The sequence below is a fragment of the Eucyclogobius newberryi genome, unplaced genomic scaffold (genome assembly GCF_026437365.1).
Source record: "Eucyclogobius newberryi isolate DKJ021-1_F unplaced genomic scaffold, fEucNew1.0.hap1 SCAF_3, whole genome shotgun sequence".
NCBI classification, from domain to species: domain Eukaryota; kingdom Metazoa; phylum Chordata; class Actinopteri; order Gobiiformes; family Gobiidae; genus Eucyclogobius; species Eucyclogobius newberryi.
The window spans coordinates 27,771,525-27,799,025 of NW_027315945.1; the positions used below are offsets into that span (position 1 = coordinate 27,771,525).

The following is a 27,501-nucleotide window of genomic DNA, read 5'->3' on the forward strand; positions in this document are numbered from 1 at the left end:
GACTTTCTTCTGGACTTTCCACGTTAGCAACATTCAGCTCCTTCTTCCACTCTCTGCCAAAAGAACAACTGTCATGGGCATCTGAGGTCCTGGTTCTATCTTTGCTTGCCTTTGAATTTCTTTGGCTGAGTGAGGACCACAACACGGCTTGTATTCTCCTGTTTGGATCGTGCCTTCTGGTTGCTCTGAGGGACTGGTTATCAGGAGATGCATTTACACTCATGAGTCACTGCATGTGCCTGTCTTCACTGTCCTGTTGCCTCACGGTTTGCCTGTTCACCGGAAATGCCTTAGGAGCTGTTGCTGGTTTGGCTCTGGCTCTTCCTTCGGCCATGGCAACTACAGCTGCTGCCGAGGGACTTCTGGAGTGGATTTTGAGAGGCGTTTTGTGTGTGGGCTGCTGGGCGTCCACACAAGCGCTTGAGATATTTCTGATAGAAGTGACTGACAGGTGTAATATTAGCATTTAGTTTAGTTCAGGGCTTGATATTTCATCTTTAGTAGTCGACACTGCTATTTTGAAGAATTGACAGTTAATTGCTAATTTAACTAAAACTCAAGTTGACCTTAAGTTTTGAGAAATGTAGACTTTTGTTTTATAGTCAGAAATTAACAAGCTGAAAAAATATATTAGATTGATATTACAGTTCAGTGTGCATACATACAGCTAATGTCAGCAGTTTGCAGGGAAATGTTACTCGCCAAAATGAATCCCCCCATACTTGGCAAGATGGTTGTTTTACTAACTGTGTTGTGAACCAAAGATCTTTCAGGAATGTGTGCCTTATGCTTTTTGTTATTATATTACAAGATGAGACTATGTCCACGAGAACACGACAAAATAAAATTTTCACATGATTGCCACATAAATTAATGTTAAAATTATCTACGTATTTTATGTTGTTGCCATCATTTTAATACTACTTTACACTACAGCTTCTCAATGAGATGTAACTCACCAGCACTTTGCCCTTTTCTGTTGGTGCCACATGTAAACACATGGGAAAAAATTCACAATCTTTTGGCAATTTTATCTGGTTAGCTCCTGCTGCATGAGATCTGTCCCATCCCAGCTTTCTTACTATACCTTACATACATTATATACATTTTACACAGCACTGAAATAAGTTTGTATTTACACAATGGTTGCATTGATTATTGCTGAACCAGTTGGTACCAACGATAAGACAGTTTGTTGTTTCAGATCGTTCATCCCAGCAGTATGAGTGTTAGTGTTATCAAGCATCCAACTGGTCCCATTGATTTCATCAGCCTCGACAGTATTAAAATATCTGCAGTGATCTATTGTCTTGGCCCTGTTCCTCGTCCTTTCTGTTCCACAGAAACTTGCTTTGTTCGTGCTAATTCCTAAAATAGCTGTAAAGGGAGGTTTTTGCTTCAGTCTGGTCTGTTCACAACATCCTTGTATTTTGCTGATTCTTTGCAGTACTGTGCATGGGACACTGCAGATCAGAACCTCTCTCTGAGTCTAGAGACACGTCCCCCTTTTTACTGCAGTGCATGCACAACCATCTATTGGACTTCTAGCTGATCTCAGGCCCAAACTATCAGAACATAAACATATGATATTTTTTTTAGATAATCTGTGTTTTTGTTAGTGTTTCATTCTGTATTTTTTTTTATTTATTTTTTTATTGAATGTAGTTGTTTAAATGTTAAGCCATTCAGTTCTGTTAAATATACTGTTGATTTCATATGATCTAACAATTATTTATAATTTTTTACAAACAATTTAACTGTTCCAATACAACATTTAGCTAACTTGATTTTGGCCACATTTTTCATTGATTCTTCTGTTGTACTGGAACTGTGTCATATATTTGAACAGCTCATTAGCTGCTTGTCGCCCAAGTTAATTAGTCTTCACGTTGTATTTGCCTGCTAACACTGCAGCAGACAGCAGAGATGCACTGGGCATGCTCAGTCCAGCAGCTGCAGCTTGTAGGTAGAGCAAAGTGGTGAGGAGGAGGAGGGAAAAGGGAGAAAGGGGAGGAGAGTGGGACGTGCGATTCACACCGAGCTCCTCAGGGACACACGGAGGACAGGACTGCATGGACACATCGAACAGTGACATGAGACGAGGACTGAACACTGCACCTGCAACCACCGGAGTGTTATGACGGCATCAGCTGAGAAGAAAAGATGAGAGCGAGATAAGGTAAACATGGCACTCATTGTGCTTTGATTAGCTGCCTTTTCTCCATCACTGAGTATTGATAAATGAGCTGACATGTCTTCCAGGGTATTTTTGAGACGGCGTAGAGATGTATGCCTTCTACTCCCTTCTTGTCTACATCTTCTACACTGTCTTCAAGAAGGAGGAGGAGGAGGCTTTGGAGGGAGCATGTGGAGCGTCTACAGATGTACGTCTCATCTCATCTGTTCATACCCGTGTCAGTTTATCAATCCGCATGTAACATTTAGTAACATTTACGTTTGACATTATAAGAGCTACTCCCATTTAATAACTGGAAATGTCACTGCATGTAGCTTTGTAGGACAATTTCAGCATTGTCAGTGTTTGTGTGTAATTGTCGGACCCCATATGTGTTGCTGAGCTCAGGAGGCAGAACATGTTTCCATGGAAACAAGGAGCAAGAAATGTAGCCACACCCCCAAATTTGGTAAAAAGGCTTTTGCTCGGCTTCAGCTTGAATCAAGTGAGTGCCAAGATGTTTTGTATTGTACTGTATGTATTTGTATAATGAGCATTATGTCTTATCTGTTCAATAATTAGGCTATTTGTAAACTGAGTATTAAAACAATTTTTCTTGTAGGCAGCAGTAGTGACAGTGATGAGTTGTCTCCAAATGATGAAGATGATGCAGATGCCACAGATCTCCCAGCATGCACGCCTCTGGCAGCGTTCTTGTCTTTCAAACAAGAAGCTGAGCAAAAGAGGACCTCACAGCACCATCTCGAAACAGCAGCAAAGGTACAGTGTGCGGATAAAGAGTTACACCTCAAAATAGAGCGGTAAGTTTAATTTTATATGTCTCTCTTGGCTAGATCACAGACTCTCCTCTGGTGGCTGTTATGTCCCACTTATTAACTTTCCTGGAGCAGTACTCGCACTTCCAGCAGCTGCAGCAACAAGCCGACCAGTACAGGATCCAGCTGAAGAGGCACCGCGTCCAGCACCGGCGTCAGATGAAGGCACTCAGAGCATCATATCGCCAAAGACTCAAGGATAAGAACAGCATCATAACCAGCCTGGAGGAGGCCTTCAGTCAGCAACAAGCCCAGACTCCCACGAGTGAAGGTGAGTCTGAGGGGGAGGGGACATTTTCATTTTGTGGGTGTCCAAGTTGATTAAATCAGAGGGGGGAGGAGCAAGTGTAACGAGGAAGATTGGTTGGTGTGAAAAATTGTGTGAAATTATTATCCAGAGAAAGTGAATGCATGAGATGAGATTAAATAGGATGGAAGAAACAGACAAAAATATGCTTTGACCGCATATTCCTGCTAAAATGTTGATTGTTTTTAGTAATGAACATGTGTTTTGTTTACCACAGTGCCCGAAAAAAATCCTCTAAAGGACAATATAAAGTTTATTTTAACCAAATAATACCTTGAAAATCAAAATTTCAAGATATGAAGTAACAGAAGTATATGTTTCTTGATGATCATTGCTGCGTGGTACCCACTAGAATTGAAGACCTACTACCTAGAGTTGAAAAATGCATAATATTGCATTTGTTGTTCAGGAGATACGCAAAAATAAAAAAATTGTGTATATTATCTACAATGTAAAACATTAAAAAATTTGCTCAAAAGTGAAATTTCTGCCCTTTTGTGGTTAATGTTTTGGTCCATTCACGCTGTGTGCAATACTTAGCTCTACCAAGACACATTTAGCACATAACCCTAACCTTAACCGTGATTAACATACTTGCAAAGTAAGCAACAAAACAAGGTTATTTTTTGTCGATATCCCACACCTCTATTACTACCAGACCAAACCAAATGAATATTTGCCGACCTCCAAGGGCAAAGGTCATAGCATCCTCTTCCATCTTGTAACATCAATATTCAGTACTTCGCATTTTGCATGTTAAGATAAAGAGAGAAGCTTTTCTATCACACAGTGTGAAAGCATTGTGTCCCATGCAATACATGCAACAATGGACCATTAAGTAGTCAAAACTATGGTGTAATTTCTTGCTATAAATAAAATAAGATTCAATGTGGTTTTCCCGCTGAGGCACTTCCAAGGACCAGCACATGCCCAGGTCCACGTGCGCTGAGCTAAAAATAGCACCTCCCCAGTCTCATCACCCAGATGTGATGTGGCTGATCACATGCATGTTTACTACTTGTGCTTGGGCTGACTTCATTAGCCATGTTAGTCTGGTACAGATAATGTATTACATGACTTCTTTTATGTAACTGATAGCTTTGTCACTCATACATTCAAACAAACTTGATTATTTTTTAATAATCTCAATAACAATAATGCGATGATCAGTTTGATCTATAAATGTCCTGGTTTAGGTTAAAATATCACACAATATTTTAATTTCGCCCTGAAATGTTGTATTCAGACAAAATTGAATTCCCAGAAAACTAAGCAGGACAGAGTATAAATTATGTAGCAAGAGAAAAGTGATTAAAAGACAATGGTGCATGTTGTGCTTCTTCCAGCTCAGAAGAACTGCGTGCCACCGGGTCAGTGCATTTTATAACTGCACTGTGGTTCAGGCTGTACGTGCACTGCATCAATATCCACTGTAAAGAGCCCTGTGAGACCTCAGAGTGGTTAAATGTAACTGAAGCAATGCATGGTTAATGTGCAAGTGTGGGTTAGTGTGTAAAACGGAGCTATAGATATAGTTTATTAATATTGCAAAAACTTATGGGGCAATAGCTGAAAATAAGGTTTTTGGTGGAGGGTGTGCCACCTGCTATATGTTAATGCTTTGATTGCAATGTTCCACAGTAAGAAATTAAAGTTATCTATGTCCATGGAGACAAGCAAGTAATGCCACCAGGCCAAGTTCTGTGGAGAGTTTAATGCCATGTTGTACAGCTTTCCAGATAAAACAATAACAAGCATTTCACCAGATAAATCACATAGTGCACATGTATAAGACTACTATTCAGATATAATTTGAACAAGATATTCCTGTGTTGAATGCATGAGCAAATCAGGTCATGTGAAGTTCAAAGGCGATCCGTATTTCTTGATAAAGCTGTGAATAATAGATTGGACTCTGACAGATGATGTGTTGCGTGTTGTAGGTGAATGCAGCGCTGACAGTGGGACACCGGGTGGAGTTCAGGGGCTGGTGGAGTCTCTGTACGGCCTCCAGAGCGAGAGGAGCCGTCTGAGAGGAGAGCTGCGTCTGCTGCACTCACAGCTCGAGCACACGGACAAAGACCGTTTCTCCAGAATACAGGCGTTCCAGCAACAGGTACATACAATACAAATACATCATTTGCTGTGCCGTTGAAATGTTTTAAAATGAACAGAAACAGATTTCCACGTTTCCACATTTCTCATGCCTCGACCCCATGTCATATATTGTAATACTCTTTTATTTTAAAATGTCATTCAGATTGATGAATTAAAAGGATGCATAGAGGAACGAGAAGAGGAGCTATCCAGACTGAGAACTGCTTCTGTGAGTGCTTTCATTTATTAATGGGTATAACTCCAGTTTGTCTGAGAATTTACTGCGCTATAAATGCCATTTAAGACCTTTTTAGATGAGAAATGCCACATTAACTCCAAAAGGGTGATAAAAACGTACTTGTGTTTCATCAGGGCGCCACAGACTCGGAGAAACGGGTGATGTGTTTGACTGCAGAAAACGAGAGCCTGAAACAAAACCTGAGTGTGACCCAGGGGCTTCTGCAGCAGCTGTCCACCATCCCCTCTCAGTCCAGCAACATGCTCATGAAGGTAACGCACTAGCATTCACTTGTCCGTGATAGGCCTGGGTTGTACTATGCGTTTGTCTGTGTGTATGTTAGGAAAACGAGAACCTGAGGAGCAGAGTGCAGCAGCTGGAGATGTCGCTCCAGCAACGCGTGGAGCAGTTGTCAAGCCTGGAGCGCCACAGTGAAGCGAGTGAGTGGAGACGAGGAGAAGAGCTGAGGAAACGAGAGGACCGAGTCAGAGAACTGCATCTGGAGTTAGACCGAGAGAAGGCAAAGGACCCCGTGGTTAAGGTAAGAAAAGATCGAGTAAATCGGACTTGTAGTGTATTTAAAAGTCATATGTTTCATTTGACCAGTATGTGACTAAGACGGTGGAGGTGGAGTCCCCTGCAACTTTGAAGCATCTGAATAAAGTCAGACAGAAGAATGAACTGCTCTCTGAAAAGCTTGGCCATCAGAACGAGAGGTGTAAGCAGCTGGAGGAACAGATCAGGAAGTCCGACGAGTACAGCTGTAATCTGCAGCACAAGGTACACAGCATGTTTAACTCATTATTAAATTATAATACTATTCTGTACAATCCCATACAGTCTTTGTCAGTTTTTTGTCCGGTTTAAGCTGCACAGTAAAAAAAAATAGCCATGAACATCTTGTAAGCGCTGCAGATTAGTGTTAGTGTCATGATACTGAAATGGCTTGATACTTCAATACAGATTTTGATGATTAAAACGCAATTATTTTTAGACAATGTAATCTAATTTTCTGCACAAAATCTTAGCAGTTTTTTTTACTGTTACCTTGTGGTCTTATACTTTACTAACTCTTATATCGATCAAGATTTTGTCAAATGTATATGATTTTATTCAGTATCGATACTTCAAATGGGTACTTGGTTTTGAAACTAGTTGCTAATGGTTAGTATCTGGGTATTGACAACTCTACTGCATATATACACACAGCATGCACTTGCTTTTATTACAGTGCATATTGAATAGATACAATACCATTATTTTGAGTTAAAAAAAAGAAAGCGTCTTGGCTGTTGACTGTTGTCCACAGCACCAGAGCGATGTAATTGACAGATGAACCCTTGTCAGGCTATATTTGGACAGACTGGTCGTACGGCGCTGACAAAGTGAGTAATTTGCCGTTGTTCACAGATTGCAGCGTACGAGAGAGAAATTGCCGCACTGAGGGAAGCACTCCTGAAGGAGATTGGGCATTTGGAGGAGAGGAAGGAGGAGGCGGTGAAAGCTGCGGCCAACTGTTCTGCAGAGCACTTTCAGAATCTCCAGGACCAGTTCTTTTGTGAGTCACATCAAATTGGGGGCGGATTTTAAGGCAGCATTAATCTTTTATCTTGGCAGGCTTACAAAAGCGCTTGACTTCACTTCCACCGACTTTACGCTCCATGCAGACGGACTATGCCAGCCTGAGGAGCCAAGTCCGAAACTTTTCTGACTTTTATGGATCAGCTATCAATGACGCAAAAAAACAAGTATGTAACGGATCCATCCCAGTGCAAATTGACCTACAAATGTATTTTACAAGTTTGTGTTTCTGCCTTTTGTAGATTTCTGCTGCTATCAATGAGATGTCAGAAGCCAATAAAGATCTTCTGGAGAAATACAGGAAAGAAGTAGCACTGAGGAGGAAGTACCACGAGCAGCTGGTGGAGCTTAAAGGTGAGATTGAATGAATTTTCATCGACACAAAGAAGATAAAATACAGTGTTTAGTCTGTTATAGTCTAGTGTTCTATCTCATGGTCTAATAAAACAAGCTGGAAAAATGATATATTAGTGTAGCAGGGTTAGGGTTAGATACAGAGTTCATATTATATTATATGGTTTTGTATTATCATAAATGTGTGCTAAAAGGGCCAACCAAAATTATAATGTGGGACTAAACATCTGGGGTCTCATTTATAAAGCATGTGTGCGTACAAAAGTGCTACGTACATCACTTTCCATGTTAAGTTTGTGCTTTAACTTGACCTAAAATGAGCGGTTAGGTACAAAAATGCTTCACTCTGTGCATCAGAGCATTCAGAGATGACAGAAGTTCATTTGTGAACATTGATGAACATTTTTTGAGTCCGAGGCCGTTTCTGTTTAGTCAGTACGCATACTTTTAGTAAGAATTCCACAGACCCCTGGACTCCACAGAATTGAGCTTTTAAACTGAGCTGTGCCTGGATGACTTAAAGGGGGAGAGAAGTGGGAGGAGGAACGGGATCTGGACCAAGTACCGGTAACAGCCTTGCACTTCAAACTCTGCCTCAAATCAGAGTGTGATGTCTCTGGCCTCTGGAGTTTTTTGCTGTTTTAGACCACAAAGCTGAAAATGAAACTACTAAAATGCAAAAAAAAACTAGGACTAGGATCAGTAGAGAATGCTATTATAACAGCTATTGATTTTGTGTTTAGTCACACATCCACAAATATAGGAAGTCAAAGGTGAACAATGATCATTACTGCCTCTACAGTCTAACCAGAAAGACACAAGTCGCTTTACATTACTCACTCACTTACTCTCCAATGGTGGTGGTAAGCTCACTAACTGACAAGTGGCTTCCGAATCTCTTTAGTCTCACATTACATTAATACTCTGGCCTGATGGTTGTAGATATATAAAGAAAATATATCACAATGGTTGTTTTGGAGATTATATTGAGTGTATCGTCTAGAATTAAAACCATTACAAATCACCTCAAAAAGAGACGTAAACATCTAGAGTAATCTCCCAAACAAGGGTATTAAAGTGATATTTCTGTGCAATAGTTGAGCCTCAAACAAGACATTTATAGGCACATTTCAGCATATTCCCTGGAGCAAACCTCCATTTCATTTTCTGCTGCCAGGTAACATCCGCGTGCTGTGCCGTGTGAAGCCAGTGTTGAAAGAAGACCAGCACGAGGAGGGTCAGTCTGTAGTCGTGACCCCTGACCCCAACAACGAGTCCTCCCTGACTGTAGTCAACAAGGGGAAAGGGCGCATCTTTGAACTGGACAAAGTGTTCCAGCCTCAGGTCACACAGGAGGAGGTCTTTCAGGAAATTGAACCTCTTGTTACCTCAGGCATTGACGGCTACCATGTCTGTATATTCGCTTATGGACAAACTGGCTCGGGTAAAACCTACACCATGGAGGTACATGAATGTTGCAGCTGTGATTTAACTTGTGTGTGCCTTTTGCTGCGTTGGTTGACATGGTTGTGTCACACAGGGAAGTGTGGAGAACCCGGGCATTAACCAGCGTGCACTCAAACAGCTCTTTACTGTGATTGAGGATCGGAAGGACATGTGGACGTACTCTGTCACTGTGAGCTCGGTGGAGATCTACAACGAAGTGCTTAGGTAAGGTCCAGAATGCTGCTTTTTAAAGGAATTGCACATACAAAAAACACAGTTATAAACAGCAGTTATTTTCTCGAACGTATGTAGTGACAAAAGCTTAATATTGATGATAAATGATGTGTAAATTTGCATCTTGCTGCACTATATATAGCAAATATATCATCATTGAAATATTGTCTTCTATAAGTCTTCTTTTGGTCTAGTGTTAGGCTCTGTTTTGTTGAAAATTGCATAAACAATGTGCTGCCATAATCTTCAGTTATAATTTACTTTTTAAAAATGGTGTGGCCTATAATTTGTAATGATCAGAATCTGCATGATTGTATGTTTTGTTTGTCCAATTTCATTCAATCAGATGTCACTTGACTGACGAAATTAATTATTTGCTTCACTACATTTCTCTTCTCATGAGTAATATTAGTGCAAAGTAACAGTGCTCCTACTGGAGTATAATTCCTGTCGACTCCACAAACCTTTGAATACCTTTGTGATTGATGTCTCATTCAGAGATCTGCTCAGTAAGGATGGAGAGAAACTCGACATAAAGATCAACCCTGATGGAACTGGACAGCTGCACGTGCCGGGCCTGAGAGTCATCGAAGTGAGGAACTTCCAACACATCAAGAAGGTGAACATTTGTGATTGATGAAATGTGTAAAAGAAAAAGTTGAGCTGTTGATAGACGTCGTTCTTTGTTGAAGATTTTAGCAACCGCGCGGCGAAACAGAATCACGTTTGGAACGCAGATGAACCAGCACAGCTCCCGCTCTCACGCCCTGCTCTGTGTCACTGTGGAGGGAATCGACCTTGCAACTGGGTCTAAAACCACAGGTGCGTCTCACTAATGTTCTCCTACTCCTACCTCCTACTCCATTGTACATATGTCATGTGGGGAATGCAGTGAAAAATCAAGTAGGTTCTGAAGAATTAAATACCTACTAGAACACACTTGTGAGTAAAACAGCAAATGTATTTCCGCACAGCTATTAATAACTCATAAGTTAAATGTAAGTTATGAGTGAAGAATAATGCAGACTATAATTAATATAATAATCAAATCAGAGTGGTTTTCTGCCTTACTATTACGATGATTCTGGTAATGGAGAACTAATACGTTTTTGTTTTATTTTTTGCATTGTGTGTGTCTGCAAAGAGGGCACGCATTTTTTTAAGTAAAACTCAAACTACTGTAGCCTTCTCGTGCTTCAAATCATTGAATATAAAGTTGTGCCGTAGTGGTAGAATGTATAGATATGTCGCCTCATTGTCCTACAAGTTTGCATTTTCAGTGGCCTAAACACCCGTCTGTAAATTCACCTTTTTCAGGCAAGTTAAACCTGGTGGATCTGGCTGGTTCAGAGAGAGTGTGGAAGTCCGGAGCAGAGGGAGAGAGACTGAAGGAGGCCCAAAATATCAACCGCTCCCTGCTGGCACTGGGAGACGTCATCCAGGCGCTGAGGGCACGGCAGACGCACATCCCCTTCAGAAACTCTCGTCTCACTTATCTGCTGCAAGACTCCCTGGGAAAGGGCAGCAAAACGGTGATGGTTGTCCAGGTAGGCAGTGAAATAGTTTTGTCTCCGTCAGTTTTAGCCTGCGTTCACACATACTCACTAGACACCAGTGATGTAGTACTGAGCCCCCACAGGAAACAGACTTGGAGTGGATCAAGGACTTTCTGATAGATTGTTTTATGTTAATTTGAAGCTAATAGTTCACAGTAGGTCAAAATTAGTGAGCAAAGTTAGTAAGCATCTTCTTTAATGTGTTTTACTTGCGACTCGGACAATGAGGACTTGATCGTTAACATTTTTGACTCCACAACAACCTTGCTAGAGGCTAATCAGTACTAAAACTAGTATCAAAAACGATATAATTTGACCTAGTATTGATTCTCTTGGACTTATCCTGTAGTAAGACCACAACTTAAAGAAACTACTAAATTCAAATGAAATTACCATAGAATTATAACTGAAGAAAGTTGTATGTACTGTATAGCACTAACACACCAATGTATTGTATGCGGTGTCAAAATTGTTATCAATTATCAAGCTTTTTTCTTATTGAAATTTCAATATCGTAATATCACACACACATCAAAACGAAACTGAACCTGGGCTATAACATGACCAAACCAACGGAAGTCGGAATCAAACTCGGCTCAAATCTGACTTAAATCTGAACTTAAATGCAGACTTAACATACTGTAAGTACTTCATGTATACTTTTTGTTTTGTTAAAGGTGTCAGCTCTGGAAAGCAACCTTGGAGAGACTTTATGCTCACTTAAATTCGCCCAGAGAGTGTGCAAGGTGGAACTGGGCCCAGCAGCCAGGAAGATTGAATCTGGTGGATTATGCGACTGACAGACTAAGTGCTTCCCCCCTCGACCTATTATTATTATCATCATTATTATTATAGCAACAAGAATGATTTACTGTATTTGAATTTAATCCCAACTACAGCAAGAATGTGAAGACACAGCAATCTTGCACAAGGGCTATTTTGAGTTGCAATTTATGTGGCAAGAGCATGTCAGCTTCTGACATGCATTTCAGTGCTACATAACAACCCTTCTGTTTAAAAGTACGGGGATATGGGTGCTAAATAATTGTACCTTGTTATGTCAAGAACCAACCATTTGAACCTGAAATATTTTCTGTGAAGCAGTATTTGATGCAGTATTATCCAAATGGGTTTATCATTTTGGACTATATGGTTTATTTTGTCATGGGCTATCTTATTTCCCATTTTGCTCTGTAAATGTGTGTAGTTCGTGTGCTTCTCATGCATTGTTGTTATGTACTGAGGTCTGTAGACGTGCACTTTATATAACAGTGTCACTTGTGGATAAACTTGTAGCAGATGAGCAGAGCAAAGACAAACATCCAGATGGAAGTTGAACTGGTGGCCTTTTGGTCTGGTGAACTGTGCAATATCCCCCAGAATAAAGGGTCAGATGCACTTTATTATGTGAGGGCCGGTATATCTCGCATTAAAGGTCTTTAGTAGCTAATGCTAGTGAATGTCAAACCAAAAACTACGCATTGATGTATTTATCACCTTTTGGATCTTTGGATCTAATGTAGCAAAATACAGTTTGAGAATTTTACCTCTGTAAGAAAATTGTATCTGAATAAAAAATGTAAAACTATTTTACTTGCAGCCATTGCATTTGCACATTTTCCAAAAAATATAAAAATATTGTTTACAAAGACACTACTGCATATATGCAGTATTATCACAACTACATGAATAGTGACCAGTACAGTAAACAGGAAGGAGCATTTTCTCCCTTTTAAAGCTTTAGGCTACTCCTGTTGTGTCCCAGACAGTCTTTTTCATTGTTCAAATCTTCAGTCTGAGTCCCCCTCGTCTGGTCCCACGGCTCCTACAGCTCCTGCTAGCTCTTCTTCACTGCCTTGCAAACGCTCACCTGAAAGAGTGCAAAAAAGCATGAGAAGGGCTGTAATGTAGGAGTTTGCTTTGCATGGCATTACAAATCAGTGGAAGAATCACACCATTGACATTTCCTGGCAGTTTCAAGCCCCTAGAGGCTGGAAACCCCAACACAATTAGCCTAGCATTGATGCAAAGTATCAGGAAAAATGAAAGATATACTCACGTATAAGTTCAGCAATGGCTCTTTGCGTCCTCCTCTCCAACTTCTCCAGTTTCTTAGCAACGTCACGCTTGAGATCCCTGATTAGACAAAAAAGTTGAAGTCAATGATACAATTTTGGGCCCCAGGGATGTTATATTGCATCCTTTTGTCTCACCAGTCTGGTTTTCTTGGGGCAAGGTTGGCCAAATCCTATAAAATGGAAATTGTTCAATAACAGACTATTACAGAGGACTCCCTCGAAAAAGAGTTGGATCGTCTCAAGCTGCCATTTTTAAATAAATATATGTAGTATGTCAAGTATTAAGTGAAGTGAGAACTTACTACTTCTTCAATAATGGGCTCAGGATTTGCAGCCTCTAGTTGATCTTTGACTTTGTCTTCCACTGCAAACAGATGTCATTTGTTGTTACTGTATCATAGGCAACAAATGTAATAAAATGTATATATGTATAAACCTGAAGATAGAAAATTATGCATAAATGGGTTAAATATTTGTAAATGAAAGTCACCTGAGGCAGGTTTGGCTTTTGGAATCTGTCGCTCTCTCAGCTCTTCATCCTCAGGCGCGTAGTTCCTCAGTTTGAGTTCTCTGTGGACAGTTTTCAAAGAGTGATACTTCTTCTCTCCAGAAGGGGGAAGTGTCTGATTAAATATTACATTGAGCCAATGTGAAAGCTCATCTCAACTACATGTAATGCCTATGTTGTGGCCCAAGATCCTGTAACCGAGTCAAAGTGTGAATGTTTCTCATTGAATGTTCCTGCTCAAAGAAGTCCAAAATACTATGAATGACAATATCCCTTATTTGCCATAATTCCATTCACATACTTTCAAAATACAGTTCCTCCACACTATGTGACACCAGGTACTTCTGATTAGCTCTTAGTGGGACTGTTCCATCCACACTGAGCTACAATGCCACATAGTGGGAGGGGGTGTATATGGCGGCTACAGTCTGGGTGGGTCAGGAATAAGGTCTCCTTTATGTCTACAAACATGTCTGATTAACATGCTCCACCTGTTTCAACACATGCACCAACAGCTGAGGAATGCTCTTCTCGATGCCAAATTATGCCATCTTTCAGCAGAACAAGGACATTTTTAGCAAGTTTAGCTGACATCTTTGCAGAAAGTCCACGCAATATTCCAGAGCAGTGTCAGCTGTAATGTGTCATGGATCTGTGATGAAGCTTGAGAGGGTCCACGCTGCTGAATTCATCACACTCCTCCTGCCACCAGACAGACCCAGGCCTTGTATGGCTAAGGGCAGGAATGCTGGTCATGTCTTTGGCACTCCTCAGGAGACTGCTTTATATTCCTACACATTAAAATAAATGTGCAATCCTTTTTTGAACTGTACAACATCAAACTAAAAATAAATTACTTAATGTGAGTGAGCAGCATGAGACACGATGGTGTGACAGGCTTATGATTATTGGTTGATCAGGTAAAATATAAAGATTAATTGAACAATTTTTGAACTAATCTACGTTAATGTCTAATGTCCCTGTAAATTAGACTCAACAATTGTATGTAGTGTAAATCCCCTCACTGTTTGGAAATTTGATACCATCACCATGAAATTTTAATGTCAAATGCTTAAATCTATCAATTCCCGTCAGACGAGAAGAAACACAGCGGCACTCCCTCTGTCACAGTCATTAAATATAAACAATGGAAAAAGGGCCTGTAGAACAGGAAAGATGGCTGCTCCTCTTGCTCACAAAGCTGAACACACTTCAGATATTTGAGCAGTGGATAACATAAGGAGTGTAAAATCATCCTACAATCTATTCTCTGCACCAAGAGATGTCCTGCCAAAGATGGTGTTCAGATAACAGATACATGGTCTCTTTTAAAGTTTCGGTTCAAATTTGGAAAGGTCAAATATTTGCGCAAGTAATAAACCAACTTGTGCTTTTCTTCTGTATCCTCTTCAAATGCAGCTCTTTTGTTTTCGGGCTCCCCGTCTTCATGCCCCTGTAAGAATATCAACATCAAAATAAATACCGGTACAACCACAATTATTAACCTAATTAGTTCATGACTGACATAACCTGTTCTCCTCATTAACTACACATTCCTAGGGTTGCAAGATTAACACAATTCAAGTTACATAGTTTCCTCAGCAAATAACCAAGTACTCTCCTTACACAAATACAAACCTGCTAACCCTGTAGTGTGTAGATTACCGGTATGGTTGGAACTAGATTCTAATCACACTGTAATGATAAAAACAATGTAGAAAGTACATTTTCTTTTCAAAATTCCTTAACAAATTTTTGGTGTGAATCATTACTGTCATATTATGAAGAATTAAGATATAAAAGTGCTTTATAAAAGTTGTGTTTTCATGTTGTCTGCACTAGAGGATCATGGTCTATGTAGGTCCCTCCGTTTCTTTAAACTTTTTTGCACCAAAACAATTTATTTATGCATTTTAATTTGAAATGTAGTTGTTTTTATCCGCCCACTTTGACAAATTATATTTACATTACTTTTACATCCCGAGAGTGTCATTTCAGCCCTCTCACAAATGTTCCTGTTCCTGGATGTGTTTAAATGAGCACTTAGACAGAATTCTATTGAAACTAGTAAACTCAGAATTGAAGTTGTTTAAAAGTATCATGATACACATCAGAATCAGAATAAGGATTGTCAATGAACAAAATTCACAAACATAGGAACTAGTCCTGGTGATTTGATGCAACACAAACAAAACATTGAACAATGAAAACAAAACAATGAACAATGAATAGCTACCAGATATATAAAAAATGAGTAAGTGAAGTTAAAATAAGGTTAGAAATGGCATGATATGTACATAAAGTATGTAGTGCATTAAGAAGTGACCAGTGCAGTGAGTGCAAGGTGCTTAGGCAGTGTTCATGGGTTCATCGGCAGAGGGAAAGAAACTGTTCTTGTGACAGGAGGTTCTAGTCAGGATAGACCGTAGCCTCCTGCCTGAGGGGAGCGGCTCAAATAGTCCGTGTCTAGGGTGAGAAGAGTCGGCTGCACGTCCCAGAGCCCTGGAGACATACAGGTCCTGCAGAGATGGAAGTCCGCGGCCGATCACCTTCTCAGCAGAGCGCACAATGTGCTGCAGTCACCGTTTGTCCCCAACTGTGGCTCCAGCGTACCACACAATGATGGAGGAGGTGAGGATGGACTCGATGATGGCCGTGTAGAACTGTACCATCATCTCCGCTGGTAGCTTTGCTTTCCTCAGCTGCCGCAGGAAGTACATTTTCTGCTGGGCCTTCTTGGTGAGGGAGCTGATACTGGGCTCCCACTTGAGGTACCGGGTGATGGTGGTGCCGAGAAAGCGGAGGGAGTCCACATTGGAGATGGGGGAGTCTGAGATGGTGAGGGGGGGCCGGGGGTCTGTGACTTTCCTGAAGTCCACAATCATCTCCACTGTCTTCTAGGCGTTGAACTCCAGGTTGTTACCGCTGCACCAGGACACCAGCCGGTCCACCTCCTTCCTGTAGACAGACTCATCCCTGTCTGAGATGAGCCTGATGAGGGTGGTGTTGTCCGCAAACTTAATTAGATTTACAGAGTCGTGGCTAGAGGTGCAGCAGTTTGTGTACAGGGAGGAGAGCAGGGCTGTGTACTTACACAGACCTGTGGGGCTCCTGTGCCGATAGTCAGAGTGTCTGAGACATTCTTCCCCAGCCGCACGCACTGCGTCCGGTCCGTCAGGAAGTCAGTGATCCACCTGCAGGTGGAGTCAGGCACATTGAGCTGGGAGAGCTTGTCCTGGAGCAGAGCAGGGAGGATGGTATTGAATGCTGAGCTGAAGTCCACAAACAGGATCCTGGCATAGGTTCCCGGGTAGTCCAGTATTAATAAGCATTTTTGCAAAAAGCTCACAATATATTGCCGTATTGATTTTGAGTACATCCTACAGTGCACACACATGTGCCATCAGATAGTAAAGTTCAGATATCACACAAATAATAATGGAACAATAAACATATTTTTTTGTGTAAACTGAAGATGTGCAAGTCATTTGTGCAACATGATTCTTGCAATAATTGTAAGGATTGCCTAACCAGTATGACTTCAGTGAATCATTCGCGTAAAGGCTCTTTAACTCCACCCAATGTGTATTTTCCTGACTGGACTTCCTGTCTACCTGGCTAGAACAATCCAGTGGGACAGACCAAGTCCTCAGAGCTGTACAACCGGAAATATGTCAGACTCTGAGGGCCGGATTTTGCCCCGGAGGTAGCCTTTTCCGGGGGGGAGGGCGGTTCCAGGGCGCTATTTCGCTACCTTGCCGACCATAACACTTGCATAAAGAGGCTGGACTTGGCCCGCTGAAGGCTGGAGTGGGATGGTGCCAGTCCGCCGCCGCCGACGACAGAATTTGATCCAACAACTGATAACAGTGGCATTCAAAAGCACCACCTGTGGGAGATGTTCGTCATGGCCTCATATCCAGGCAATGAAAGAAATTAGCAATAACATCGTTTCATTCCTAATTTTCAATGTGCTCCCAAAATTGAAAAACAAAAATAAATAAAATAAAGCCTGTTTCTTTATTTAATTCATGTTTATTTGATTTTGTGCAGTGCAGAGCTCGCCTTCATCCCTGTATTGCCCGGACTAAACCCAGACTAAGAACACGCACACATCTCTGCTTATAAACTCCACTTGTGATCCATAAACGAGGGCAGGCTGCAGCAGAGCCACGGGAGCAGGTGATCCTGAAGTGCACACCCCCAGACTGCTGCGATGATCTGCATTAAGGCCAATTCATACTTCATAAGAAGCGAGAGGTTTGCTCGTGCACCTCGGGCTGTAAGAACAAAATTACATCATGATGTTCTTACAGCCTTTGTTGGGCAGTTCTTACAGCTGGTTCTTGACACAGCTGTCCTTCAATAGGCTCTGATTGGCTAAACCGATGGTTGTCAAACTTACACATATAACACCATCTTATTCTCAAAACTGTTAATACTGAAAGACTTTTTTTTGAGTGATGAGACCAGCCACAGCTCCATGCACGGGCACTCGCTCTGCCCCATCATTTAGAATGAGCAATAAAACAAGACAAAGCCAACTAATGAATTATTACCCACACAAATGCATCAGCATCTTCACTATGAACATGCAGTTGTGGTACAATAACATACAGAGTAAGAATTCAATGCAGTGCATCGTGAATAGGAGCTTGAGGGTCATAACCTCCCATCTGATCATCAGAATCTATGAAAGCTGTGTGCATCATTCAGAACTCTTCCCATCCTTTCCACAGCCACATTCAATTATGAAGTTCTGGGAGGAGGTACAGAGTAATATCTTTAAGAACTCTTTTATACCTTTTATGAGGTCAAAGCTGCCAACTCTATGAATTTCCAAGTATTTGTGGATTTTTCCGTACAGTGGCGTGTCAGTCAAAAAACAAGTCGTCATCTTTTGATAACGAATTGTGAAACTCCAAGAGACGTATCCACTTCAGTGAACAGTAATGTTTTTGTATTTGTACTGTACGTTGTGATCAAGGAAACACGAGTAAGCTCTTGTGTGGGCATTTTTGACAGTATTAACCCATCTCTAATAAACTTTCTTCCAACTTAACATATACATAATGGAGACTATTACAATCAACAATTTCCCACTTAAAAAGTTAAAAAGAGCTAAGCTAAGCTAGTCCTTTTAGCCTTGAGGTTAGCTTTACAAAAATACAACTCGGGAACAGCTGCTAAGAAAGAGTGAATAGAAACTCAGATAACAATCACACAAAAGGTTGAATTCATAGTAAATAATGTTACTCACTAACCTTTAAAAGCGTGACGTTAGTGCAGTTAGCTCATATGCTAACTTTAGCAAAGCCAAGGATAACCGTTTACGTTGCTTCTAAATGTTCAGCTTCAGTAAATCTGACCCAATGTCTTACCTGAAGGTGTTTATTCTTCAGGGCTTTTAATCTCTCTTTTCTTTTCAGGGCCTGTTCCTGCAGAGACCCCACGCTTTTCACGCTTTTCTCCATGTTTATCTCCTGAATGAGACACGCCGCTCTCGTCTATCGGAAATCCACAGCTTGCCCTAAATAGTGAGTATCGAGCGTCGAGCTAATCAAACCGCGTGTTGATGTCATATCTGCTTTGTGACACACTATGGACCGTGCGAGTATAATAAGACTATATTGTAAGGTCATATTATAGATATGGTCGGATGTAGATGATGTAAGGCACCCGTTTGCCCGCGTGCACCTCTGCAGACACTTACCACAGTCACCCAGGCTCCAAACTCCAAGTATGTGGAGGTGAAGTATTATAGTTAGTGTGGCCCATGTCTATAGGCTATACACTAATAATCAGGTCACAATGTCGAGGAATGTGGGGCGTCACTATGGTAACCCAGCTTCCTCGTCCACAGTGCGTATCCATTATGACCAACACTTGGACTGTGACCCACCTGTGTCTCAAATGTGTGATTAAGATTGTGATGAAAGCGGATCATTCTACTTTTCACACTATTCTGCACTATGTAACTTTTCTAATCCAACACATGTTTGTCTCTATGTAGATGTTTTACTCTCCATGGAGACCACCAGACCATTAAGTTTATTTAGAGTTTAGTCTGACTTCAAATTTTGAAGTCAGACTAAACTCTAAATAAACTTTTGGCTACTGAACTATGTGCAAGGCCTTTTAGTACAGTATGTTTAAGATTATACTTTTATGGTCAAATGTAAGTATGTCACGCACATCTTTGATACCTTTTTTGAATGTGTCAATTTTTCAATGTGTCTTTTCTGCATATTTTTGTTTACTCAAGGCCAGGACGTGAACTCAAAACCTTTAGACAGGATGTCATCATGAATGTGCTCAAATATCACCCCTCAAACCATACAAGTTCTTTTTTTTTTACTTTTCAGAGCTTTTAAAACATGTACAGGAGCAGACTGTACAGATAACAACATAATAAATAAAAATATCAAATAGTATAAATAAATTCCCAAACAATTAGTTATGAGGTTCTAAACTTGATCATTATTACTACAACTATAGTAGGGACAAAAAAGGGTTGTTCAAATACTGAAAGAAGAGAGTTTTACCCACATCCAACAGGCCCCACCCATGTAAACAAATGAGCTAATAGTAAAATAGGGAAGAGGGCAGAGTGATATATCTCAACGGTAATATAAAAAGAAGCGTGTATTTACAATGTACGTGCTTTGCCAACCATTTGCTTTCTTTATGGACATTTTATTCACTATCATCTCTATCACTAATCTATCGGGCTATGTTCAGATGTCATATGAAAAATGCTTTATTAGTCAAAACGTTTAGGTTATTGATCTTTCAAATGATCAATCAACCATCCATCTCCAGTAGTCAATGTTTTTAACCTATGTTTCAGCTTATTGCTGTTTAAGTGTTCTGCCGACGACACAACAAAGAGCAGGCTTCAAACCACCAACCAGTCAGACATAAGATTACCCCCTATAAATACCTATTAACAGCTGTAAATACGAGTGTTAATATAGTTATTATTATTTTAATTAAGAGTATAAGAGGTTTTTTATAACCAAGAGGTTTTTTTTTACAAGTTACAGTATCTGTTTTTTATTATTATACTTCTGTACCTACTGTGTTGCAACCCTAGAATTTCCCCATTGTGGGACAAATGAAGGCTTATCTTATCTTATCTTACCTCCTGCTCTCCAATTATTTTCATATTGTATTGGCCTTCATCATATACAGCCTACTGTGGGGCAAAATTCCACATTGATGTAAAAAGAGTACATTTTCATCCCTGAACCTACCTCAACCATAAAGCCTGAGAGTTTCTCGTTCTTTTTTTTTTCTAAAAGGATGAAATTAATTTGAAATGAAATGAATTTATTACAGACAACAAACAGTTAAAGGAATGCATATCAAAAACATTCAAAGACGTACAGTTTTCATAGGTAGAAATGGCTTTTTGGTTTAAACTTCTTGAAATGGTGAGCAAATATGACTTCATTTGTTTAATAACAGGGGAAAAAGGGATACCGATGATGAAAATGTACTTTTATGAATATAGAATTTGCTAAATATAAGAATTAACTTAATTGCCTTTTTTTTTTTTTTTTTTACTATAGTCTTTTGTGTCATGAAAACCACAAATTAAATGTTCAAATTTTAATCGAAAGTTGGGTTCAATGTGACTTTTTATACATTTACGTCTTTCCAAAAGGTTTTAATAATAGTGCAACTCCAAAAAAAAAAAAGGTGACTAATTGTTTCAGGGTATTTTTTTTACAGAAAGTGCAGATGGGGTCAATCGTTTTGATATACTACGCACAACAACAACAACAACAACAACAACAGCGTGTGCGTGTGTCTTTAAGAGTAGCCGTGCACCTGGGCATGGTGACACTTCATTCTTAAGCCAGTCTCTCGCCGCTTGTTGGAGAATGTGACACTGGCGTGGCTCGGTGCGTGTTGCGCTGTCATTCTGTCCGCGGGAGCTCGTGGCATGTGTCGCTTCCGTGGGAACGCGCTCTCCAACAGGAATCACACAGTTTACAACAGGCTCGCGGCCGCTACGGACACGGGTGTTCCGCGTCCAGCAGACACCTATTTCCACGCTTTCTAGGATATTTGGCGCATTTATTTATATTTTTTTGTGATTAGACACCGCGTTGTGTCGTGCAGTCCGATGCCACTTTACTAAACTTTGCGAGGGAAGATCGAAACGGTTTGTCAGTTTGTGCGTAATTCTTTGCGTGCGCCTTTTTTGGCTTCTTCGCGGCGATGGTTTCAAAAGAGCGCGGTGACGGATCCTCCGGTCTATATGGCAAACAACTTCACTCGGCTCCGGCGCTGAATTGTTGCTCGTAACGAATTGACGATGTTTTGAGAGAAAGGAGCGACAGCACGCGTTCACAAGGGCCGCGGGGATGGCATCGAAGGAGCGACTGTACGAGCTGTGGATGTTGTACTACACAAAGGTGAGCGCCGCTGACACCTGTTGTTGGAGCCGGTCATTTGACACCGGTTTCTCTCGTTTACTACAGTATTATTAACAATAACCGCACATCCAAACCGATTATGTCCATCTTTTGGGGCGTATTTGGTTACAATGTGGTGTCATGCGCTGGTGATAGCGTAAGGTAATATGAGGAAATGGAGTGTTTTGTTGTTTTATTGACATAGTGGCGCAAGCAAAGTGCTCGCTGTATGTTCAATTAAAATGCTGTGAAACATGTTTGTACGCGGGATTAGGTTAGCATCTTATTCATATGGTTCTGTGTAGTTTTAAAAAGTGTGTTTTTATGAATGCAAAGGCTACCTGTGATGCAGGTGTACTGAAGTTTAGCTAGGCTACTTCCTGTTCCTGTTAGCATACTTTCTCTTCACATACAGACTACTATTCAGTTCAATTTGATGTATTTAGGTCTCAAGTTATTGCCTTTTTGACATTGTATTCTTAATTGTTGTTCCTGTACGTCATAGTGTGGTCCCCAAAGCAATATTAGTAATTAAGGGTTAATAAGCGAGAAGAGAGAAGAGGCTACTATCCTTATTTTGTTTAATTTTAATCCAGGTTTAGTCATTTGTTCTTTGCCTGGAGACAATGGGGTTCTATCCAGCTCTGTAAGTTTCTGTTGAGTTTGTTTATTTGTTTTCTCATTTAATAACTTGTTGAGTGACAATGTCCTGACCCCGGAGCAGTTCCTGCAGCTTTTAATTTCAAAGTGGTCATTGTGGTCTCAGTGAGGGCTGCTCTCAGAGGAAGTGTGTTTCTAATCCACCCTTTGCTTCTCCTTTGGGCTTTTGCCAATGGTGATGCTGCTCACGCTCCGGCTCCCGGTCATGCCACATTTTTGACAAACCCAAATGAGTTGCACAGATGCAACAATCCTGCTAATAGTTTTAACTGTAGCATAACTGTTGAATATATTATTTGTCTTAATACTTCCTAATCTACAGTGCCATTTAAACATCACCACTTGTGTGACTCAGAGAGACACAATAGTTTGCAGACAGGCAGCAGAACCACTTTAGAGAACAATACTCCACTGCCTCTCCTATAACCTTTCAAACAGCCACTGATGCTGTGTTTTTGTTGTCCACCTGTTTTTCAAGTCCATTCTGTCTTTTATATTTATGACATTTTCACACCGTTGATCTCATGTAACCCCTCCCACAAACCTTTAAATATCATTAACACCTGATGTTCTGGAAAGCTTTTAATTTCATTCGTGATGCAAAACCTGTCTTTGAGTCATAGCAGTTACACCCAGTATTTTAATATAGGTCCAAAACCTTCAGATAAAACTTATAGAACACCTCCTTGCAAATTCACGTAAACCTGTCAAGAACTAATATATTTATATTTTATCTCAACATTGGGTTGTCATGTCTCAGCTTTAATTAACAATAAGAAGCAGAACTTGCTCAGTCTTGTTTGTGATAAGGACATTCAGTTTCCTCTGATTGTGCAAGAAATCGCATCACTGCTGCAAAGACATGTAGATCAGCTGAGCTCCACCAGCTCACGCCTGTGACTCCTCTGTGGTGCAGAGGATGTTTAGACAGTTCTGAAAGTGCATTTATACCAGTTTATGTATCTGAGGTCTGTGAAGAGAGGCTTGACATATATAAAACTGACCGTGGGTTTTTTCAGTTGTTGCCTCTATGTCTGCACATCTTTTTGTCCTTGTCAACTCTAAGTCTCAGTTTTGACAGCGGGCTGAGTTAAGCATATTTAAGACCCTGACACAATAGTGAGCACACACCTTGTCTTTCATCTGCTGAAGCTCAAACCAGCATCACTGCCTGTATTTCAGAGCTCATATCTTATCAGAAGATACTTCTCAGGGCAATGTAAAATGCTAATGCCTATCAGGCACAGACCTATGTCTGATGTAATCTCAGTGAAGGCTTCTGACATGTCGGCCCCTGTCTGAGAGAGGCCTAATGTGGCAGTGTTACTCATGAGCTCCTCAGGACACATGGCAGAAAAACTTGATTTCACGCCAGAGTTTATAAAGGTGTGTTTTATTGTATGCCTGAAGAATTAAAGTTTATCCCCTTCGGCAGGAAGTAAAAGTGTCATTAATGGAAAGAGGCATTTGGAAATCCCTATAGTCATGCACATTATTTTATCAGCTGCTGCAATAATAACAACTTTTAACACAGTTTTATTTTTTGTTGTCGATTGTAATTCTCAAGTTGTGGATACAATCAAAGAAAACATGATAGTTCCAAAGAACATTGATCAAGTGCATGATATGCACACTAAAAATAATAGTCATTATGTGGAGACACTGTTGGGATTAATTAGTACTTGTATCAATGGAAACAGTCCACAGTAACAACCAACTGTCAACATTCACTTCCACACAGCTGTGAAACCCCTGTGTGTGTTTAAGGGGGGACAGTGCCATCTTTAGCTTTTGAAACCAGCTGGACCCTTCATTGGAGTTTATTCCATTGTAATACTTTCTAATGTTGGAGAAAGTACAACCGCATTATTCCTCTCTGACAATGAGGTCCTTGGAGGTTTTAGTCCTGCGATGACTCAATCCCCTTGTGTAGCAGTGGTCGTGTTTACCACGCGAGCCTCAGGAGCAGAGCTGTGTGCTTCCACTTGTGCAAAGGCAGAGCTCAGATGAATGCTGATTTGAGTCGCACAGCTGCTGGGCTCACGACAAACACACGATTCACTTATTACTGTAGAATGAGCTGGTGATGTGTAGTATAAACTGTAGCTGTCATTTTGTTTACCATTATGCTTACAGGTATATATTCCTACTTTTATGAAATACAAGCTCCGCAGGTGGCTCAAACAAACCTTTTATTAGGAAGTTGTTTTGTGATCTACTTGTCATTAGCAATTTTCATTTCTCATTTCTAGTAACTGTCAGGAATGTAATACAGTACTTTACTATAATGTTTTTACTCTGGTAAATATCTAAATCAGACACAGCAGACATATTTAACATACTGTATATCCGTATGATGAATACCCGGTTTATTCACTATCGCTGGGGGAAGTTTCTAAAGGCCTCAGACGTTTTGGCTGAAGACGACAGGAGCAGAGTCTGAGGAGGAAGGGGCTTTGACATGTTTGGAGGAAATAGGCATTGGTTAAAGTGAACTGTCATTTCCTGGTTCCTCTGTGCGTCGTTAGAGCAGTCTCAGACAATGCTGCTACTGGTGAAGCAAACAGGAAAAATGTGAAGGTGATGAGGGTTCACTGTGGACAGACCTGGGCCCTGCTCCTCTTAGACCATGAGAGATGGACTGGCTCATAGACCAAAGCCACTGGGTATGTGATGAGTTTCTTTCAAGTCATTATAATACTGCGCTGCTTCAGTGAGAGACTGATCCACCCTCGATGTGTGAAGGAAAGGTTCCGTAGGTCTTTCCTTCCTGCTGCTGTCAGACTTTATAACAAAAACTGTTAGTACTGAACACTCGCAATACTGACCTAACCTAATACTGATGTGCAATTTTGTCATATGTGCAATTACTGTGAAATTCATGTGCAATCTATGTGCTGTCGTGATACATATTCATGTGCAATTACTGTCGGGATCACATGCAATGGTATTTATTTATTTATTTATTTGTCTATGGGAGTTTTTATTTATTTATAGGAGATCTTCTACTGAAAGTGTTTTTCAGACTTCCTATAAGTGATCTGTTCTTCTGTATCTACCTCTGGATCTACCTGCGTTGCACCAATGAAATTTCCCCATGTGGGACAATAAAGGAATAAAGAAATATCTTATCTTATCTTATCTTATCGTATCTTATCTTACATGGGAGTCTAATGGTTGTTTGGATGTTCTCCTCATTGGTGTTGTTGATATTAGGGTTGGACCATGACAAAAATGATTGAAATTTGTTTGGATTATCCTGATATTCAGATCAAATTTTTCCAATCCATCAGAAATGTGCAAATGCAGGAATATCACTTTACGCAGCAAGTGTCTTTACAGCTCTTTGCCTTTTGTTATTAAAGATGACTTACTCCATATTCTAATTCTACATACTTCATCAATTTCAATATTATCTTGTACACTATTTATCGTCCCCTTTAAATTGATATTAAGATTTATAGATGTAAATGTACCGCACCAATAGTTAAAATCATTTACTATACCTCTCCATGGAGACAAGAAAGTGATGCCATTTTTGCTCGCTCAGTAAGGATGCATGTTTTTCAAAGTATATTTGTTTTTAGAACTATACTAGTATTTTCTTTTTCGACAATAAAACATAAATATATGTAGTAAAGTTTCCGTACACGAACGCTTCAAATACATTTTTTTGTAACAGTAAAAACAATGGAAATCATGGTGGAACAAATCAAATGAAATGGTCCACTCACACAGACGTGTAAGAGAGAAGGTCCAGGCCACATCTCATTGTATCAACAAAGGCAAAACAAGATTCCAAAACTTAATTAAATGTGGGTTTTTGTATCCTTAAGGAAAATGTTATCTGCTCCATTTAATATACAGCTCATACTTTCTGGATCCACAAAGTATTTTTGACAAGGCAAAGTATTTTTGATAAGATACAAAGAGACAAGCACCATCTGAGAATGTACATAGTGCAGTGTTAGCATTAACCAATATCCTACATTTGCCTCCTTTCCTGTAGTGACTGTACTTTACCCTTTTGTTTTGGGTCATTCAAGTGTCTGATTCAGTTGTGTGCAGATGTGAGTCAGTGGACTTAAAACAGCTCATTTTGGAGAAGCTCTGAAACAAACACCAGCACCTGATATTGGGCCAACGCTGCACCGGAACATTTCTTTGTATCCCGTGTTTTGTAACTTGGATTTTGACAGATTGTAGTTGTACCTCTCATGGACATGTCACAACCTCATGTTGGTTAAATGTGACAGAGAAGTGGACTTTTCAGATCAGAGCAGTGTGTTTAGGTTGTGCTTGTCAGTTTAAAGTTAGATCACACAGACAGGATGTGTTGTGCTGATTTACACTTAGATAACCACAGCAGTTTATAAACAAATTATTAAACTAGTCCCTACTCAAACAGTCAATTATGTTTTGCCTATGATTATTGTTGATTGTGATGCCAAATAATATCTAATATTGAATGCTTATTTACCTCTTACCTTTGTGTTTTGTAAAAGGAATAATTGTCTAATGTTCTTCTGTGCGATGCATCTCTCTGCAACATCCTGTTTCAAAAACAGGTCAAAAGATTGTGTCAATTCCATCTTCAGCTTGAGAGGGTGACATGGTATTACACTTCAAATAGGCACTTAACTGCGATACTGAAGTGTGGGCAAAATCACAAGCATAATCTTACTCAGAGCTGTACTTAATTGACAAATGCATGTTTGAGCATTCCTGTGTTTTTCTGCATTTGTGACTCGAGTGCTCTGAAAATGAGTGATTGCACCATCACCTTTCCCCACATGCAATTCTTATAATTCCCTCAGGGTCATAGCCATACACATATCTTTCAAATATGTTGTGTAGCCAATGCCATTGTGGAGCCAGCAGCTGGGAATCTGTTCTGCAGGTTTGAACAGTAGTTTACGATGAACAGTTGTAGATAAATAAGATATCAATATAATAACTGGCATGATGTCTTCTCTTTACCCACAGTAATAATTCATTTCTTGT

The 27,501-nt window shown here is 40.2% G+C and overlaps 3 protein-coding genes across 6 annotated transcripts in view; 2 read left to right on the forward strand and 1 right to left on the reverse strand.

Annotated features, from left to right (window-relative positions):
* Window positions 1-1,761: 1,761 nt before the first annotated feature.
* Window positions 1,762-12,411, forward strand: LOC140373565 (kinesin-like protein KIFC3). Its single transcript, XM_072460119.1, has 19 exons — window positions 1,762-2,179; window positions 2,263-2,384; window positions 2,585-2,681; window positions 2,799-2,956; window positions 3,031-3,283; window positions 5,263-5,435; window positions 5,580-5,645; window positions 5,789-5,926; window positions 5,998-6,195; window positions 6,261-6,434; window positions 7,065-7,212; window positions 7,272-7,402; window positions 7,478-7,589; window positions 8,767-9,053; window positions 9,130-9,260; window positions 9,768-9,888; window positions 9,962-10,091; window positions 10,587-10,816; window positions 11,503-12,411. Exons 2-19 carry the CDS (start codon window positions 2,286-2,288, stop codon window positions 11,623-11,625), a joined length of 2,769 nt encoding a protein of 922 aa, XP_072316220.1. The 5' UTR covers window positions 1,762-2,179; window positions 2,263-2,285; the 3' UTR covers window positions 11,626-12,411.
* On the reverse strand, window positions 12,398-18,964 carry ccdc12 (coiled-coil domain containing 12). Its single transcript, XM_072460120.1, has 7 exons — window positions 18,793-18,964; window positions 14,797-14,864; window positions 13,394-13,473; window positions 13,206-13,267; window positions 13,039-13,073; window positions 12,885-12,961; window positions 12,398-12,695 (listed from the first exon to the last, which is right to left on the reverse strand). The coding sequence occupies exons 1-7, from the start codon at window positions 18,883-18,885 to the stop codon at window positions 12,616-12,618; spliced, it is 495 nt and encodes a 164-aa protein (XP_072316221.1). The 5' UTR covers window positions 18,886-18,964; the 3' UTR covers window positions 12,398-12,615.
* Window positions 18,965-21,740: 2,776 nt separating this feature from the next.
* The window catches only part of nbeal2 (neurobeachin-like 2), a 48,189-nt gene continuing 42,428 nt past the window's right edge, over window positions 21,741-27,501 (forward strand). For 2 of the 4 annotated variants that reach the window (XM_072461451.1, XM_072461453.1), the window contains exon 1: window positions 21,741-21,837. In XM_072461451.1, the coding sequence (XP_072317552.1) occupies window positions 21,787-21,837 (51 nt within the window). In that variant the 5' untranslated portion in view covers window positions 21,741-21,786. Of the gene's footprint in view, window positions 21,838-25,011; window positions 25,164-27,501 lie in introns of those variants that run through there. The other 2 variants (XM_072461454.1, XM_072461452.1) reach the window with 2 other exon arrangements.